This window comes from Cebidichthys violaceus, unplaced genomic scaffold (genome assembly GCF_023349555.1).
Source record: "Cebidichthys violaceus isolate CVI_PGR_0920_01 unplaced genomic scaffold, fCebVio1.0.p SCAF_14, whole genome shotgun sequence".
NCBI lineage: Eukaryota > Metazoa > Chordata > Actinopteri > Perciformes > Stichaeidae > Cebidichthys > Cebidichthys violaceus.
The window spans coordinates 12,520,480-12,537,722 of NW_027176307.1; the positions used below are offsets into that span (position 1 = coordinate 12,520,480).

The window sequence follows — 17,243 nt, forward strand, 5'->3', positions numbered from 1 at the left end:
CTGCACTCTCACTGACTGTCTTTACTGTTTACAGAAAAACAGTAAAAACACATTTCATTTTCTATGATGTCAATGTCAATAAGCAGATTACAAGTATAATTATAATGCTTTATAAACTGCTTATAGGAACGTGTAACTATGCTTATAAGTATTCATGAATATTCATAATGATTTATAACAATAATCATAATAAGGTCATTAGGTTTAGTATCTGATTCATAAATGCAGTGTATTATAATTACCATAGTTGTAATAAATCATCCTATTTTTACAATGAATTATAATCAGTGTTATAATGCATTATGATGTGATTATATGTTAATCTAAGTGCTAAGTGTTCATTGTTTGCTGAAGTGAACATTTTGATTGTTGTTCTCGCATAGATTTAACTATATTATTTTTTACATTACTTCAAGCTTCCAATCATAAAGCATAATGATACCTAACCGTATAATTAAAGTCATTCTAAATTACTTTGTGCTCCTAACTACCAGCATACAGTTCTATAAGCAGATTAAAACGCATTAGAAGTATGTTTATATTGTTAGTATTTTTATAATGCTTTACCAGTAAAAGAAAATGGATTTTATTGCATTCATTTAACTCAGAGAAGTTTGAAAATTCAGAAGTAAAAGGGAGACACAAGCCTAGTGCCAGTTAGGCAAAATGTATTTTAGAGCAAAAACAACAACAGCAGGCCCGAGGCCAGCGCACACCGGGGCAGACTGCAGCTTTGCTTGGCTTCTATGGTAAGATATCAATTATATGGTCGAGGAGCAGACGCTGTCATCTTTGTGTTTGAAAGCCAAACTCATCAGATGCACAACAACCACACAAACAACACAAACACACGAAGGGATTAAGAGTTGTAATGAAAATACTGACAAAAATAAGACGTCGGATTGCTCAATGAAAATGAAGGACGAGCGTTTCCTTTTTGTCAGATTCCCATCTTAAACGTGATGATTGGACTTTTGATAATGTCCCCATGTTTTGCCATATTTTCCCCGTCGGATATGATGAAATATTCAGCTTCATGTTGAACTCATTTTCTGTGATACAACAGGATATTGTTAGCCTTGATTTCTTTCATTTATTTGTCATGTTCCGCCCTCATGCTGGATCATCCTTCAAACAGGATGATGTGTGAAGGATGCGGCTTAATGGCTTGTATAGAAACCTCGGCCTCAATCTGTGATTTCTTTTCATTACAGGCACCCTGGAAAATAAATCTCTATTCTTAGTCTTGCCTTTGTTGTGTGTGTGTGTGTGTGTGTGTGTGGGGGGGGGGGGGGGGGGTACACTTCACATGTACGTACCTTAAAGGTTGTTTGGCCAAATGCGGTCATGAAAAACAAACTTTGAAATTTGTTATACACCCTGATCTGTTGAGCCGCGGTTCACGACTGAGAACCCCCCGAAACAGTATGCAGATGTGTGAGTGTCAATTCTCTTTTGCTGAAGGCATTTCAGTTTCATGTGAGGAACGTTGCGTGGAGCGTGAAATAGTTTCATAAAGCTTTAGGGAGGAGGTGTGTTTGATTCATAACTATTTCACATTTAAAATGAAGTGCACCTTCAACCGTATCAACCGTAGCTTCTTTTTTTCTTTTTTTTAACGCCATCTGTTGTTTGGATGCCAAAATGTAAGAATCTGCATATCTCAAAACTAATGAGAAACTAATGGGCCATCACAAAAAGTCCATGAATACGAGCTGTGACATTACGGGGAACGAAATGATCCGGCATGCAGCGACTCGTCTATGTTTTGTTTCCCATTACACAAAATGGCTTTTTTCTTTTTCAGTGAACGCAGATTATTTCTCCTCTCAGTCGACTCAAAAATCACCTCAACCCGTACACGGATAAAGAAAAACTTTTCCTTTCATCTTTTACAAGGAAATCTGCCTCAGTCCACTTGCTTGTCTTCACATCAACTTGACCAATGATCAAAACCATTTCTAAACTTCACAGGAAATGGACGCACTGACCGTGTTAACAGAGGATGCTACAGCTTTTGTAGCGGTGCTGCAAATATTAATTACAAGATGTGACATGAGGGAAGAATAAAAAACACCAAACTATGTATCTGGGATGGGGGTCTTTTCTGAAGTTGCAAATAATTATGAAGGGTTTGCTGTCAATGAATAGTTTGGAAAGTATGCGCCTTTTAATTTTCTTGTCAAGAGCTTGATGAGAAGATTGAGACCACTGTTTGTATGCTCAAATTATGAAGCTTCAGCCAGTAGTTATCTGACTGGAAACAAAAGAAAACAGCTAGACTGACACTACGCAATGGTAACAAAATCAGACTACCAGCACTTCAAAAGCTCAGTAATCAACACAATGTATCTTGTTCATTTAATCCAGACAGTGTAAATATGAAATGTTTACCAAAAATCCAACAAAATACATACTTCAGTCGAGACTGTTTTGGTTTGAGTTGCCTAGTTTTGGACATATCTGCCATAGAAATATCTGCCTTCTCTCAAATATAATGGGACTACTCAAAACACCAAAAAGAAAATACATTTGAAAACTCAACAGCAATGTCTCTGTCCAAGAATCATGACCCAGTTACTCAAGTTAATCCACGGACTTTGTTGTGAAGTTTCATGGAGGAACTTCGGTCGAAAGAACAAGTTTCTTTTTGGCGCTTTCAGCACCACAAGCCGAGTCCCATTATATTGGAGAGAAGGCAGATATCTCTGAAGCCAAAATCTCCAAAACTAGCCAACTCAAAACAATCGATGTTGGGGTGAAGTGTCTCTTTGCTTTAAACAATCTGATGGGCAGATTTCGTTGCCTTTGGACAGAACAAGGCTAGCAGTTTCCCTTTGGTTTCCAGTATTTATGCTAAACTAAGTTAAGCTAACCGGCTGCTGGCTGTAGTACATTTACCGTACAACCGTGAGTGAGGTATCGATCGTCTCTCTTCTATTCCCCAAAATGTCAAACTACATCTACCCGCCTGTTTGTTCACTTCTACATCATCACTCATGAATTGGAACATTTGTTCATTGTTCAGGACACAAACCGGATGTGTGTGTTCTGACCTGAGTTGTTCTCTGCAGACGGACTGCTCCAGCGACAGCGAGAGCGAGGACAACTTCATAGTGGTCCCTCCACGAGACCACCTGGGCCTGGCCATCTTCTCCATGCTCTGCTGTTTCTGGCCTTTGGGGATCGCAGCGTTTTACTTCTCACAGGGGGTGAGGACAGACGCGCAGACACACACACACACACACACACACACACACACACACACACACACGCGCGAACACATGCATGCAATGCAGACGCCCCCAGAATTGCGGTGGGCCACACATGCTGCTGAGTGATACTGCATCTGTTTGTGGAGGTCTAACGTAAAGCAGGTGCATCCTCCCACACACAAACACACGTCCTCGTGAATTTGTAGACATGTACGCGGACATGCGCACACTCAGCTCTATGACTCATCACCAAAAGATGAAGGCCTATCACATATAAAAAAAAAAAAGACTCTCACTGCCAACGCAAGGACTCTTTTTACTGGGCAACCCATCAATAAATCAAGGCCAATCCGTAATGGCTGCTTGATGCTCTGCAAAACGGGCTGAAAGCCACCTTTCGGAAGAGCATATGAATCACTTTCAAGCCTCTATTTGCAAACTCCCAAAAAGAGGTGATCAAAATACCAAGGCGAGAGACAGCCTTTTGAACTAGTTGTGTTTTCAAGAGGATTGAACACGAACGCAATTACAGGTGTGCCGGCTTATTAAAGGCGATGAGCACTCAGACACATTGAGCAGCCTTGGTTGAGCTGTCGTTTAAGCGGCGCTATTTGTGGGAAGAAATGCATGAAAACACACTAAAAGTGCTAAGTACTTTGGATTTTCTCTGGGAAACTTTGAACCGTACATCTCTCTGGCTTTCATGCACAACTTCAGATGGTATCCACAGCTTGGATGTTAAATACCTTAATGGGTAATAGACAACACAATATTGCCTTGACAGATATTTCTACTTTGATGGAGAGATAAAGCCAGATTATTATGAACTGTAGAGACAGCGGTTAACAAAGCCACTGTGACCTGTCACGGTATGACGAGGCAACTCTGTTCTTTTTGAAGCTGACAAACGGCAATCTGCACGACGACTGGACTTCCTCTCTCTTTTTCTATGTGGGAACCACCTCCGATGATGAGGTGTCAGTCAAACAAAGAGCGGAGGGGTCGTTACTTGTCTTGTCGCTCATCAATTCTTTCTTATAAGTGCACCATCAACAGCCAGCTGTCACCCACTGTATGTTGAAAAGCACATCTAAAACACACACTGTGAACACACTACCGACAGCTGTTCAGTAAATGGTCCTGTTTTTGACTATAAATTCTTATCAAAAGCTTAAACATTTAGCAGACTTATCCGCGGGGGGGGGGGGGGAGTAGTCCGAGGCAGATGAAGGCAGTCAGTGAATTATCTTGTCAGGAGCTAATTTGATTCTTCCTGGGTAATTATGGGGAAGTGATGGCTGTGTTTAGGGATGGATGGCTTTTCTGCCAATCTCCCTCCTTTAGAAGGTGCATGGCGTCCAGAAGAGCTGTCAGGAAAAGATATAGTGGGAGTCTGGGATCGCTTCATTTTATAGCTTAATAACCCACTTCACTGGTCTTCATTTAATTTAATAGTTCAGGGAGCCCCCCCCCCCCCCCCCCCCCAAACTAAATGAATTAATTCTGCGGGATTTAGCACAAGGATATTGTACGTTTTTAACAGTGAACTTGTGAACTCTGCCCCATCCGTACTGAGAGAAGAGAGTAGGGATCTGTACCCGGCAACAACATCAAAGTGCAGAATTAAGGTAGAACACCTTATCTGCACCGTGGCTAACGGCTAACTAGCCTAAAAAAACGCTTATTCCCCAACTGTCCGTGTTTTGAGGCGTCACTACTCTCTGCCTTCGTAGGTCAGTGCATGCAGATGCATTATGGGATTAGACAAGGGCAGCAGATTGAGCCGAGACGAAAAGTTTAGAATTGATAACACATCAGCTTGGCCGCTTACTCCGCGGGCATTTACAAACAAACAGCTTAGCGGCTGTAATAAAGTCTGTGGACGGCAGATCAATAGTGTTTTTGTCTCAATGGAAGGTCAGACCTGGTGAAAAACGGGAGAGAGCCGCTGCATGACCTCCCAAGGAGAGATCGAGCGAGGGCATCAGCGACCGAAATAGACCTGCATTCATATCCTGATTTGAATTTGCCAAAGACTACATCTTTAATTCTGTGTAACGTCTTTACGGCAAATAGTGCTTTACTATTTTAGGATGCAGCGTTTACCGCCCCCACACACACAAACCACTGATAATGAATCTGGGGGGGGGGGGGGGGGGGGGGATTAGCTTTAAGCATTTGATTGAGAAGCAGAATTGAGTTTCAATTATTGCCACTAATAGGGTGAGTGTTTTGTTTAGAGATGCTGATGAATGTTTCTCTCAGCTCAGAGACATCCGGGCCTCAGACTGCAGACTTGAGGAGCAGCGATTCCTTTCGCGATATTACATTACATTACAGTCATTTACATTTTATATTAATAAGACTCCCTTGAAGTTATTTTACAGCACGCAAGTCATCATAATGGATGAAAAAATTGATGAGCTAATTATTTTTGAGACAGTTTATGTATCTGTACGCGTTTCTGTGTGGTGGAGGTGGAAAGACAGACACAGAAGGAGGAAGAGAGACATTTTGTGGCGTTGCGCGTTGTTTATTTGGAAGAGAAACCTGTTATAAGAGCGCGTCCCGATGTGAGTCTACATGCAGCTAAGTCTTAGATGCTATCTTCTTTTCTATGACACCACAATTCAATCACTTTGTCAAGGTTGCGGAGATAAAGCCTTAATGCTTCTCACCATTTTCCTCTCAAGGGGATTCAAGGAAAAAAATCCCCACAACAACATACTGTATATATATATATATATATATATATATATATATATATATACGGTACATAATATAAATCTGATGCTGACGGAGGAGAGGGCATGAGCACACACACTCTCAACCCTCTGCACTCCTCTGTCTTGTCCACATTATTGCATCGTTATATTTAGTGTTTCAGAGTCATGCCCCTCAAGAGCAACAACATGCTGTAATTTAATTATTTGCAAAAATGATAGATAAAGCAGTTGATTAATAAATGCTTTCAGTGGAGCAATTACAGGATCACGTGCCCTTCAGCTCTGCTTCCTGCCAGTGATGCGGACAATTAAACTGCCCAGTGTCACATAACACTCTTTTTTTTAGGACTCTCTCTTTCTAAAGACCTTGCTGTGGGGTCGCAATACATTGTCAAAACGTCTGAAAGCAAACTCCAACCTAATTTCCCATAAGGCCCCCCCCTCCTCCCTTAACTGTGCTTTTGTTTCAATAATTACAGTATTGACATGGAAGCTAAAGGCTCTGTCCCTTTTCAAGATTTTATTCCTGACCTTTCCAGGCTTTTGTCTAAAGAGTCTTTCTCTCTGGCTCTCATCTGCCTGTCTTTGTCTTGGACTATTAGGCATTGTCTTCTAATCCTTCTTGGCACTAATGAAACATGTGGTGCGCAGTGGGAAAGACCCCATGTGTAGTGTGTTTTTCAGTATGTAACAACCACTGAAAATGGAAAATTGATCTTTTTTTTTATATTTATTATTTATTTACTATTCTGTCGATACACTGCTGAGCTCAAAAAAACGCTGTGAGATGCAAAGCTGACTGCTTCATGAGGATTGTGTATTGCGCCTATAGCACAGTGCTAGAGGGATTCAGACAGTTGAGTCTGTGCCAGCGTCAGCTTGTCAGTGTAAGCAAGACACTGTTTTCTTTTTCTCCACTGAAAAAAAAAAAATGAAGGATAAAGACAACCCTAACAGGGTGACATGCAACGTGACAATTAAGATCCGTTTCCACTGAAACAAACATGAACCACTTGAAATGAGTGAGTAGCCATTACAGGTAAAGGTATCTGTCCTTTCTGCATTTGCTTTTCTTTGCAGTATTTTGCAGGGGAAATGTGCCATCTCTGTCTTATTATTTGAATATTAAAACCCAGGCCACGTCACACGTTGTGTCGGCTGTAATTTGCATCCGTCGTACTGAGTTAACTTGCTGGAAAAGTACAGACAGAAAGATCCAGCATGCAGAGCCAAATGGGAGGAAATAGAGACTAGATGGGAGTTGGTTCGCTGTCTGGAGCGGCTGCTCTGTTCCTGTTCGCATGACTGTAGTGCAAATGGGCAGAGGCTATGAATAATACAGTATTTTCTCAATAATTCTTGGTACAATGTACAAATGAAAAGGCATCAGTTAATATAAAATATGTATAAGATTAAAACCAAAAACATCTTTATAGAAATTAGTTTGACATGGAGCCTGCGTACGAGCCGTTCGTTACTGAACACTGCGAGATTAACTACCTGTTAGTCTCTCTATTTACCTCAGGCTCTCCCTTCAGTTTGCCATGCAGAGCACAGCTAAAAATAAAGGAGCAACAGGGTCAGGTACCTGAACCAGCTGGCTCCTCTCAATGAGGAAAAGCAGTGGCTCGATTCCAAAGTCCTCATTCTGTGACGATGAGTAAGGTTAGGCATCCTGCAAAGAATCCTCATTTGATCCGGTTCTGTCCACAGTCTGAGAGCTTGTGAGCAAAAATTACATTTTTGATTTGCGTAGAGCCTTGCTTTGGGGTTTATTTTTCTATTCATCACCACTGCCAGATACAAAATCATCATCACAGCAGACTGCATCCGACCAGCAGTCTCAATCCCTCTTAACCTCAGCCGTGAACAACAAACGTCACCTTGTCTTTTTTATTTCAAGCTCCGCTTCCAAAATGTTTGGAGCTGATTTTTGTAAAAAAAAAAAAATGTCCGTGGCCTCAGAGTTGGAGATCTGATGTCTGCTTCATCACATCCAAATACATCAGCTCCATTAGCATTAGTAATGAAGGTCATTTTGCACACGCTACATTTCAAAGTGCTCTGGCAAACATTCAGCTCAATAGTGTTACAGGTAGAGTGCATTATAGTTGTGCATTGACACCATCGAATCTAATTAGATCTAGAACAGAAGTTAGTCGAGGGGGAAGACACTGGAGATAGAAAATACAAAGTCCCAAAAAAAACCACTGTAAGAATTCAAACTTCCACTCTATTCCGCTATGAGAATGAAAACAACAAATCAAAACAGCAACTCTCTTCATCCCATTTCCCTCCTGGCAAGCAAGTTCATTCAAATAGTAAGCCGGTTAGAAGATACTCAGAACCAGCAGCAGTGTAAACACATCAACAATGGGCAGGATGTACAAGAGAAACCACTATTGATTGTTCAATCTTCAAGCAAAGTACTCATATCCAGTATGGAATAACACAAGCAGCAAGCAGGCACCCTTGAAGCACCAGTTACATAGCTGATGTGTCCTACCCGGCTAATAAAAAAAGCTCTGCTTAGCTACTTTGTCTCACTCATTAACAGGGACTTGATGCTTTATCGAATGGTCTTATTACATATTAGAAATACTGTTTACAATAAAAACTCTACTACAGGGCACCTTTAAGGTGCTGGAGGGGAACCGAAGGGGGGGGGGGGGCTACGCTTCCGCGACAACGGTGTTGGTCCTGGAAGTCGTTATCAGCTGTACCTGTCGTATGAGGGCAGCGCAGAGCGGCCCGTAAACAAAGCACAGAGTGGAGAACACACACACAGAGGGAGAGCACATTCATTCCCTGCTCAGGTAGATCACTCCACCATATCTTCACCTCGCCAACAGTTGTTTGCTGCTCCATCCATGCTCTTAATATATTAAAGAGGAACTTCAAAGGCTGCTGTGATCAATAGTTCTGGCAATGTTAATGCAAAGTTAAAGGGGCGACGAACTCGGTGAGAACCATCACCCGACTCTGCACTAAAAGATTTCAGTTGTTATCATACTGCGGTCTGTCGGAGTAAAACAGCTGTTATTTAAGCAGAATGGTTAATACAACCACCCACAGAGGATCCGTATGCGCCTATAGTGGGTTGTAAAAATGCACTATAACCTTAAATACTTGGTAAGTAGGTCATGCTGATGGGGGTTGTTGTCTTATAAAAGAAGAGCACATAAAGAACTTGCCTTTTACTGACCTGTTTTAGAAGGCATTACGATGTTTATCTTTCACCTTTTAGCATAAGTTGTTGATGAAGTTCTTCCATAATAGTTTCCAAACAATAGCAGCACTTTCAAAATGTACTTTTCATATTATTGATTTGCCTGTGAAAGATGTTTTGTATCTCTGCAGCTCTTTGTCAGGTTTTTTTTTTTTCTTTCTTTCTTTCTCCCTTTAATGAGAAATTATGATAAATCTGCTTTTCTCAGATGTCGTTTATGATTCAGATAAACGGCAGCCGATATGACCAGAAGCCGATATGACCAGAACCTCCAGTCCTTGACATTTTCACACTAATTGCCATTTTTTTAGTCCCGTCATGCGGGATGAGCTCTCCTGGGTTACGCTGAGCGGCTCGGTCAATGGGGCCACCCTCCAGTTGCATGTTTCCCTCAGACCACCGCAAAATAATAGACAGCTTCTGTAATTATGGTTCTTTTGAAAAATAGGTCGCTCTTTCTCCTGAGGTCCTCCCTCTAAACTGTGTCTGACATTCTTCTTCTCTTGCATTTCTTCCTTCCCAGACCACCAAGGCAGTGAACAAAGGTGACTTCCCAATGGCCAACATCGCCTCCAGACGTGCTTTGTTCCTTGCTGCCCTCTCCATCACTATAGGCACCGGTGTGTATGTGGGGGTGGTGGTAGCTCTCATTGCCTACCTTTCTAAACCAGGACACATATAGCAGCCGCACCTTCCCTCCGACACACCTCCGGGGAGCCCAGGTTGAGAACAACCGCCTCGTGGGAACGGCATTGCTCCTGCAGACTTCGCGGAAAAGTTTTTTTCGGGGGATGTACAGTCTTTCCCTCCGCCTTCGTTTCCCTCCAGCTTCTCTCTCCCTACAGGCCCTCAGTCAGCCAAGATTAGCCACACTGACTGGAGAGAGGTCAAGCTGGAGGGTGAGACGAGGGGGAATTGGGGATGGAGAAAGTTTTTTTTGTTGTTGTTGTTGAGACAGGGAGAGGGTTTAAGAAATGGATGTATTCCATGTTGGAGTCCAGTTTGCATCCCATTGACTTTTTACCCCCTATTGGCTTCATCCTCTTTTGGCTGGTTTTTAACTTCCAAGACCCTTACAGACACACTGAGGAGGAAAGACTGAGACAATAACGCCGCTCACTTAAGCAGTTATTAAAGAGCAGAGGTGGCGGAGGGTTAGAAATCAATGCACATCACTCTTAAACCAACTCTGTGTCGTCGTCGTCGTCGTCGTCATTTGAGCTGCAGTTAAAATTGGAGCCTCTCTGTGGATCTCCTGTCATCTCAGTGTGCCACCCAGGACTGTCTTTAATAGACCATGAGCTGCCCTCATCGACTCAAAAATACCATGGCTGCCATTTGTCTCTGGGCCGCCTGCCTCACAGTAGATGACCACGCTCACATTTTCTTAAATCATGACAAAGGAGGACTTTTGTTTTTGGAGAAACCTCAGAAAAACAAAAAACAAAAACAGAACTATTGATTATAATTTCAATCAAAGGACAATAACGCTCCAAGAGGAAAAAGAAAAAAATGCTCAAACATGATTAGAGGCCGTTTCTGTCTCAGTGAACAATATGCACTGGCATGAATAAAAAGAATCTCGATGGAGCCTCAGGCCTGTGTTTTACCTCTGAGGAGGTGTCCATCCGTCAAAGACATTAAATCTAACAATATCTGTCCACGCCAGATACGGTTTGCCTGCGTACATGCAAATGTGCTTTGTTTTTACGTTTGTCTTTTTGTGTTCCCTGCTGTCTAAAGGCACCTTGATTGATCTCGCTTTAAGGAATGTTCATTTATAGCCTTTGAAGTAAAGCACCGTAATGCGAGTTGGCCAGATGGTCCGGAATTTCAGGGGAAACGGGTGTGCAGTGTCTCTCGAAAACTCTGCATCTGGAGGGGCAGTTTGAAGCGAAACATCAGGCACCACAACGGGCGAGGAAGTTATAAATCAGGTAAATAATGTCATTAAAAGGCAGGCCTTACATATCCTCCAGGGTTGTGCGTATGAGTGTCGCAGTCTGACAGCTTTGAATTAATCTGTAATCAATTATTCTTTGCATGACTCTAGCTATGCCGGCAGTGTAACTGCTACGCATGATTGATTGGATGTAGAACTTGTTTTTTGTCAGTTCATAATAAAAACAGCCTCAATTAAAATTGATCAGGCTGTGAAGAGGCTCATATTTTGTGCAATGCTTAAAATCACATTCCCCAATTCAGCAGTTAAAACAGAGGGTATTCCATAGTAATAAAGCATTGAGACACTTCAATTTGTTTCCTTCAGAATTTCAAGAAGTGTTACTCAAGTTGAGAGACAGACACTCGGCAGACAAGTTCACAGATTCTCTTTGTATGAAGGGATTATTGATTACAGAGATTTAGGTTTGTGTTGTTGTGTTGCAGCTCAAGCCTCAAGAGGTGACGTCAGGTCCTGCATTAGTCATACCTGACATACATAGTGCACAATTAGCTCCCCGTAATGACTTTTTTTTTTTTTTTTTCCTGAAGGAATGCGTACTCTCTGGAGCATAGCCCTAAAATAGCACAACCACATTAATTTCCCTAATAAGCCACTTTTGGCGTCGCTGGTTGCTGTCAAACCCTGCAAGTAAACAATCCATTAACACATCCTCGGCTCTGTGAACATTTTAAAATAACCATGTAAGTCGGTTCTGCTGTACTAATGAAGAGTGATTATTGCCCACACTCTCCACCAGGGGGAAGTTTCCAGTGCGCTTCGCTTGAATAAAAAGCTGCAGCTAAGACTCCCAAGCTTTTCTTTGGAACTTTATTTTTGGCTGCCTGTATGAATAAACAACAAGGGCAGTCAGGAGCTGAATGCTGGTTGGTTTTCCAGGTGTTTTGTTTGGGGCCCCGTCATTCGCCTCATTGAGTTTCTGCACATCTGAAAAGCTGGTCATTACACCGTATATGTTCGGCCTCACAACCCCTGACCCCTTCGGACCACGCGTTCCGGCGGAGCCTACAGATTCCACGTCAGTGAATGCACAGATCACCGTCATCACTGTATCTATACTGAAAGACTCTGTGCGTCGAGAAAGTTGTATTGCTGATAACGATGAACATGCTTTGTGTTATGTAGCGTGTCATTCAAAATTATGTGTTTTTATCTGGCTTCTTTGGCAACCTGGTATTGTGCAATGTGTTACGACAGTATGCGGGTTTCACTGCCGTTATTTCCTTCTCATTGTGATGAGTTAATGTACACATCCACGTTCGCTCAATGCATTCCTCAATGCCGGGGTGATAGTGCTCTCTTTGTGTCGTGCTCTTAAGCCGAATTAAAGAAGATGACTTTTTTTTTTTTTTACGTTTATGTTTTGGGGATTTGTTTTTTTTCCTATCTTGTGTCAAGGCAACGTGTACATAGTGCAAATAAAGACATGTTCAAATGTAATGACAAATAAATCAGAAAGGAAGGATGTCCTTTCTTAAAAGCAAAATATGTTTGTTTTTTTCTCTGTGGTTTATATAATGTGAAGCTCTATAGTCGGATTCATATCCCAAAAATCCTCCACGACCTGAGAGAGCTGGCCCAGTAATTGAGATGCTTGAATTGTCCTTAAAACAATAGCAAAACACAGACTGAGTCACGGCGTGTAGGTGGTTCCGCTAGAAAGACGGACGAGCAGCTCTGAAATGTGTGGCTGCAGTGTTCTCATAGCCGCCTGCAGGAGAGAGACGCTTTCTCTGTTCCGCTGTCACCATCGCGGTTATTGAGCGTAAACGCAGAGCCGCACTCACCTTAACATTTCACACACTGAATAATGCAGCTACAGGACAAACTGACATTTCACACTGTCCCTTTATATTATTTTGATTTGAGTCACAATTATGCAGTCTAACAGAGCTTTAGTGGGTTGTAATTGCCTGGTATGTGGCGTATTATGTCTGTACCCCCGACAGCTACATCAGAAGAGAACATCGACGCCGCCTAAATATGTTTTTATGAATGGATTATAATCTGGATGACATATTTTAACTGTTTATTATCTCTTTTAACCAACGATTTCCAAACTTAGCCTACTTATTACCCAATTGCTTCAACCATTTAGTCTACTTTTAGCTATTTTAACCATTTATCCAATACGTTTAGCCAACTAGTTAGCTGAAAGTAATTAAACATGCTCACAGTTAGCATAACTCATTCATTTATTTTATTGAGGGGGCAAAACCGCTTTGACAGCCTTCTCTCTACTGTGGGTTTTTCCAGGGAATTTGGCCCAAGGCCAAGTTGAAAGCGAGTCGGCGGAGGCGTCTATCGACTGCCGACGGATCGCCGCTGTGTGGTGCCGCTCAGCTCGGCAGCTTATCGAAAGGGTGCCGAACGAGCGCCGCTCGCTTGCCACCGTCAGTAATCGCTGAGCCAAGAGCTCCAAAGCTGACAGGACATGAGTTGTTATGCAATAAACTGCACCAACAGCAGAAGAGACGGATGGAAAATGGTTAATATTCCGGCGGGATCATGTGACTTTGCTAAGAACAAAAGGAGATTATGGATCCGGGCCATTAAAAGGGTGGATTGGGGTCACACCAATGATAGCTAAACTAAATAGTATTGGTTCAGTTCAGTCGGGCGCAGCTTAACTGCCACTGCCAGTAATCACGCTCGCTGTCTCCAGTCTGTCATTGGTCTGAATCACACGCAGCGCTAACTTACTCATTACCTAGCTAGCTGATGATAGCATAGGCTGCCTTTAAGACCACCGGGACCTCGAGCAGCCATTTTAATGGCCTGGATCCATCCTTCTGTTCTTAACAAATGCACGCGATCCCACGGAATAGTAAACATTTTCCATCCAATCCATCCCATGTAGGTAGGAGGTAAACCCTCCATGCGGCCGAATGGTTCCGTGTCAGAGCTGATTCTGAGGTTATGTAGGTTTAACGTGGCCCGCCAGTGAAGGCTACGCGCTACGACGGCGGTGGAAGCGACTGCAGCACCAGCTGGGGAAGAGCTCTCATTACTCATCAGAGAATAAGGAGTGAGTCACAAGTTGACGTCTTTGTCAGTGAACGCTGCACCACAATAGACAATGTTGAGACGCATGCCTTGTCATCAGGGGTGAGAAATGCTCATATAAAACAAAACAAAGATCATTTTCCACCTTTTTTTTTTTTTTTTTCCTTCCCGTCACTGGGATATGTTAAACAGGGCTATGCTCAACGCCAGACACACACACACACAGGCAGATTGAATTAATAAGCGCCGTAGATCAAAAGAAGACTGTTGTGTTTCCCAGCGTTCAGTGACTTTTCCTGAGCAAACAAGACTGAGCAGGAAAACATTTTTTTCTGGTCCTCCGGTGTTGTCTGTCTGATTTGTGCAAGAGGGATTTCACATGCTCTCTTTCAAAATAATTTGTGAAGTTAGACCTTCAGAAGAAGGGGCCTGTTATTATTACAGAGCTTCAAATAGAATCATCACAAGCTTTCAATCATTACAGAGTATATCGTTGTTTTTTTAGATTTGACTCTAAAAAGCAGTGCGTCTGACTCCCCCGGTTCCTCTCATACAGTGTGTGAGTCGGTCCTCATCGTTTCAACAACCATGTCTTGGCCGCATTAGTGGATCATGTCGAAGATTATCGCGGGAGAGGGATGAGCCGGGGGTTTTTTTATTTGCTTCCCTCTTGTTTCTTGCGGTCTTTTTCTGCAAGTGCATTTGTTGAGATTGGTTATTGTATTTCACTCAAGGATGGTGCAATACCCCGGAAGCCTCCACTTTATATGAGGCCACACATGACAAGAACTGTTCACGGGCGGATTGGGGCAAAAAAGGAGACGCGGATCAGCTTCTTCACTGTGCGAAAAGTTGTGTTTTAATTAGAGCTTGCATTGCACATGTCACTCACTGATTGTTTTCTGAGTCGGATTCTTTTCTGAGCTACCGAGTTGTTTTCACTGCAGTAAACTTCTTCCTAGAGAGTTGGAGACAGAAGCTTTTGTAACCCAGAAGAAAGAGACAGACAGGGGAGGAAAGAGACTGAATGCTATAGAATGTTTTTTAGCTTGCAATCATATTGTTTTCCCAACCAGCCAGATGATTGGGGCTGTAAGATCGTTTAGAGGTTTGTTTACCCTATAAGGATTTTATACCAACGAGGAAGCTGAGTAAAATAAAATGCAAGCAAGTAAGCCTCCTCCCACGGAGGTCATTTCCCTACAGCTGTAAAAATAAATTGTCTAATATCAATACTTAAGCTACTGCTTTCGGAGAGGTTCATGATGCAGCTTTAGTTTTTCATTGATCAGAAAACAAAAAAATGATAGGAAAGATGTGCTAATTTAAGGTTTTTAATGGAATAGCTTGGGGCATTTAAAAGGTTTTTGGACAGATTGCAACCCCAGATAAAGAGGCTCATTTTAGCTTATGCGACTCAGGCACTTTATGAAAATAACTCAATGAGCTGGTGCTGGTTTTCAACATATCTTTGTGAGTTAGTGGGCACTGGCTGGTTTCTGCTGAGAGGAAATTAAATATCTTAAAAGCCCCAAACCACAAAAAAAAACAAAAAAAAAACGGAAAAGCATGCAGATGTTAAGTTCTCTAAACGTTCTCTAAACGTTCTCTAAACGTTCTCTAAACGTTCTCATCTTAGATGACAGGACTAGCCGGGTCCCAGGCCGTTTTGGCTCCATTTTCATATCAGTTCCCAAGGCTACGGATAGATCACAAAAGCATTCTGGTGATGAAAAAAAAAAAACCTTTGGTGCAAACTTATTCCATCTTCAAACTGATCGCTGCTGTGGAACTGTACCTACACCGCCACAACCAGTCTCTATATTTAGACTGCATGTTCTTTGTGGGTGTATTTGATTTTACTTATCTCTCTCAATCAGGAATCCTCGGTGGAGGGAAGGACATTCTGTCCCTGCTGAATAACACAGATTAGAAGTGCTGCATTTGTCAGTTATGCATGAGAAATAGCTGGAAATATCGGCACTATTGAGAGACGCGACTCAAAATCCTCACTGTAGTTTGGCAGCAGTTGTGGAAGCAAATGTGGAATTAGTGCTGCTTTGTGTTCGTAAGTCAGCAAATGCTAAAACGCACAGAAAGACAAATCTAAACATCATTGGAATCACGGAACCATAAATTGCACCTGTAACTGATTTCAGGCATCTTAAGAAATAACGTGGAAGCTTATTGTGAGTCTCGACTTCTCTCTTACAGGAATGCCTGCACAATAATAAATCTGTGGGAGTTTTGAGTCAAGGGGAGATGCATGAGAGAGAGCTCTTGAATTAAATTGTGCAATTATTTGAACATGTTAACGGTCTTCCTCTCAGTGCTGCATCAGGATCGTTGTTTACCTTGCAGCAGCAGTTTCTTTACGCGGGCAAATATCAGGCTGTTAATGCTGTTGAAGAGCGAGTGAATAATGCAGGTCTGCCTGGGAACCTCTCATACGGAGAAGAGAAAAAAAAAAAAAAAAAAACGTTCTCTCATCCATAACCTCTCGGAGAGTATAGGCTGTGCGTTTCCTGGAATGCCCATTCAAATGCAATGAAAGCGTTTTCCCATAATAATGTTTTCACATAACTTTGGCTTTTATCTTGGTTCTGCACTTGTCAGTTTGTCTCTGAGCAAGGGGAGGGGGGGGGCAAGATGGAACTAATGTTATGGATTTTGAAGCCCCCAGGACTGGAGGGAGCCAGATACCTCTGTAAAGATATATTTATCAACTCAAAAGCAAGCAAAGGGAAAGCAGAGTCAGTGAGGGGGAAACAGAGGAATCTGTGTATGTACAGCTATTGAAAGTTGGTCAGAGGAAGCAACTGGGCAGCTGAAGGGAACATATATATATTTTTTTTCTGGAAGATAAGATTAAGTAAAAAGCTGACAAAGCAGTTAGCAATGTGGATAACAGATTCATACTGCGAGTTATATTATTCAGCTTTTACGGGCCTGCGGACTGTTAGAATGGAACACTTGTGAAGCCTTTGCTTTACTCGGGTATAGTTCAACATGTTTTGAGATATGATTCGTCTTACAGCCGGTTAGCTTAGCATAAAGACTAGAAACAGGGGGAAACAGCTAGCATGACTCTGTCCAAAGGTAAT

The 17,243-nt window shown here is 42.2% G+C and overlaps 1 protein-coding gene across 1 annotated transcript in view; it reads left to right on the forward strand.

The window, feature by feature from the left end:
- syndig1l (synapse differentiation inducing 1-like) overlaps positions 1–12,718 on the forward strand; it is a 33,415-nt gene extending 20,697 nt beyond the window's left edge. Inside the window, exons 3-4 of the mRNA XM_068708939.1 lie at positions 3,075–3,212; positions 9,694–12,718. Coding sequence (XP_068565040.1) covers positions 3,075–3,212; positions 9,694–9,852 — 297 coding nt within the window. The 3' untranslated portion in view covers positions 9,853–12,718. The remainder of the gene's footprint in view (positions 1–3,074; positions 3,213–9,693) is intronic.
- Positions 12,719–17,243: the final 4,525 nt, after the last annotated feature.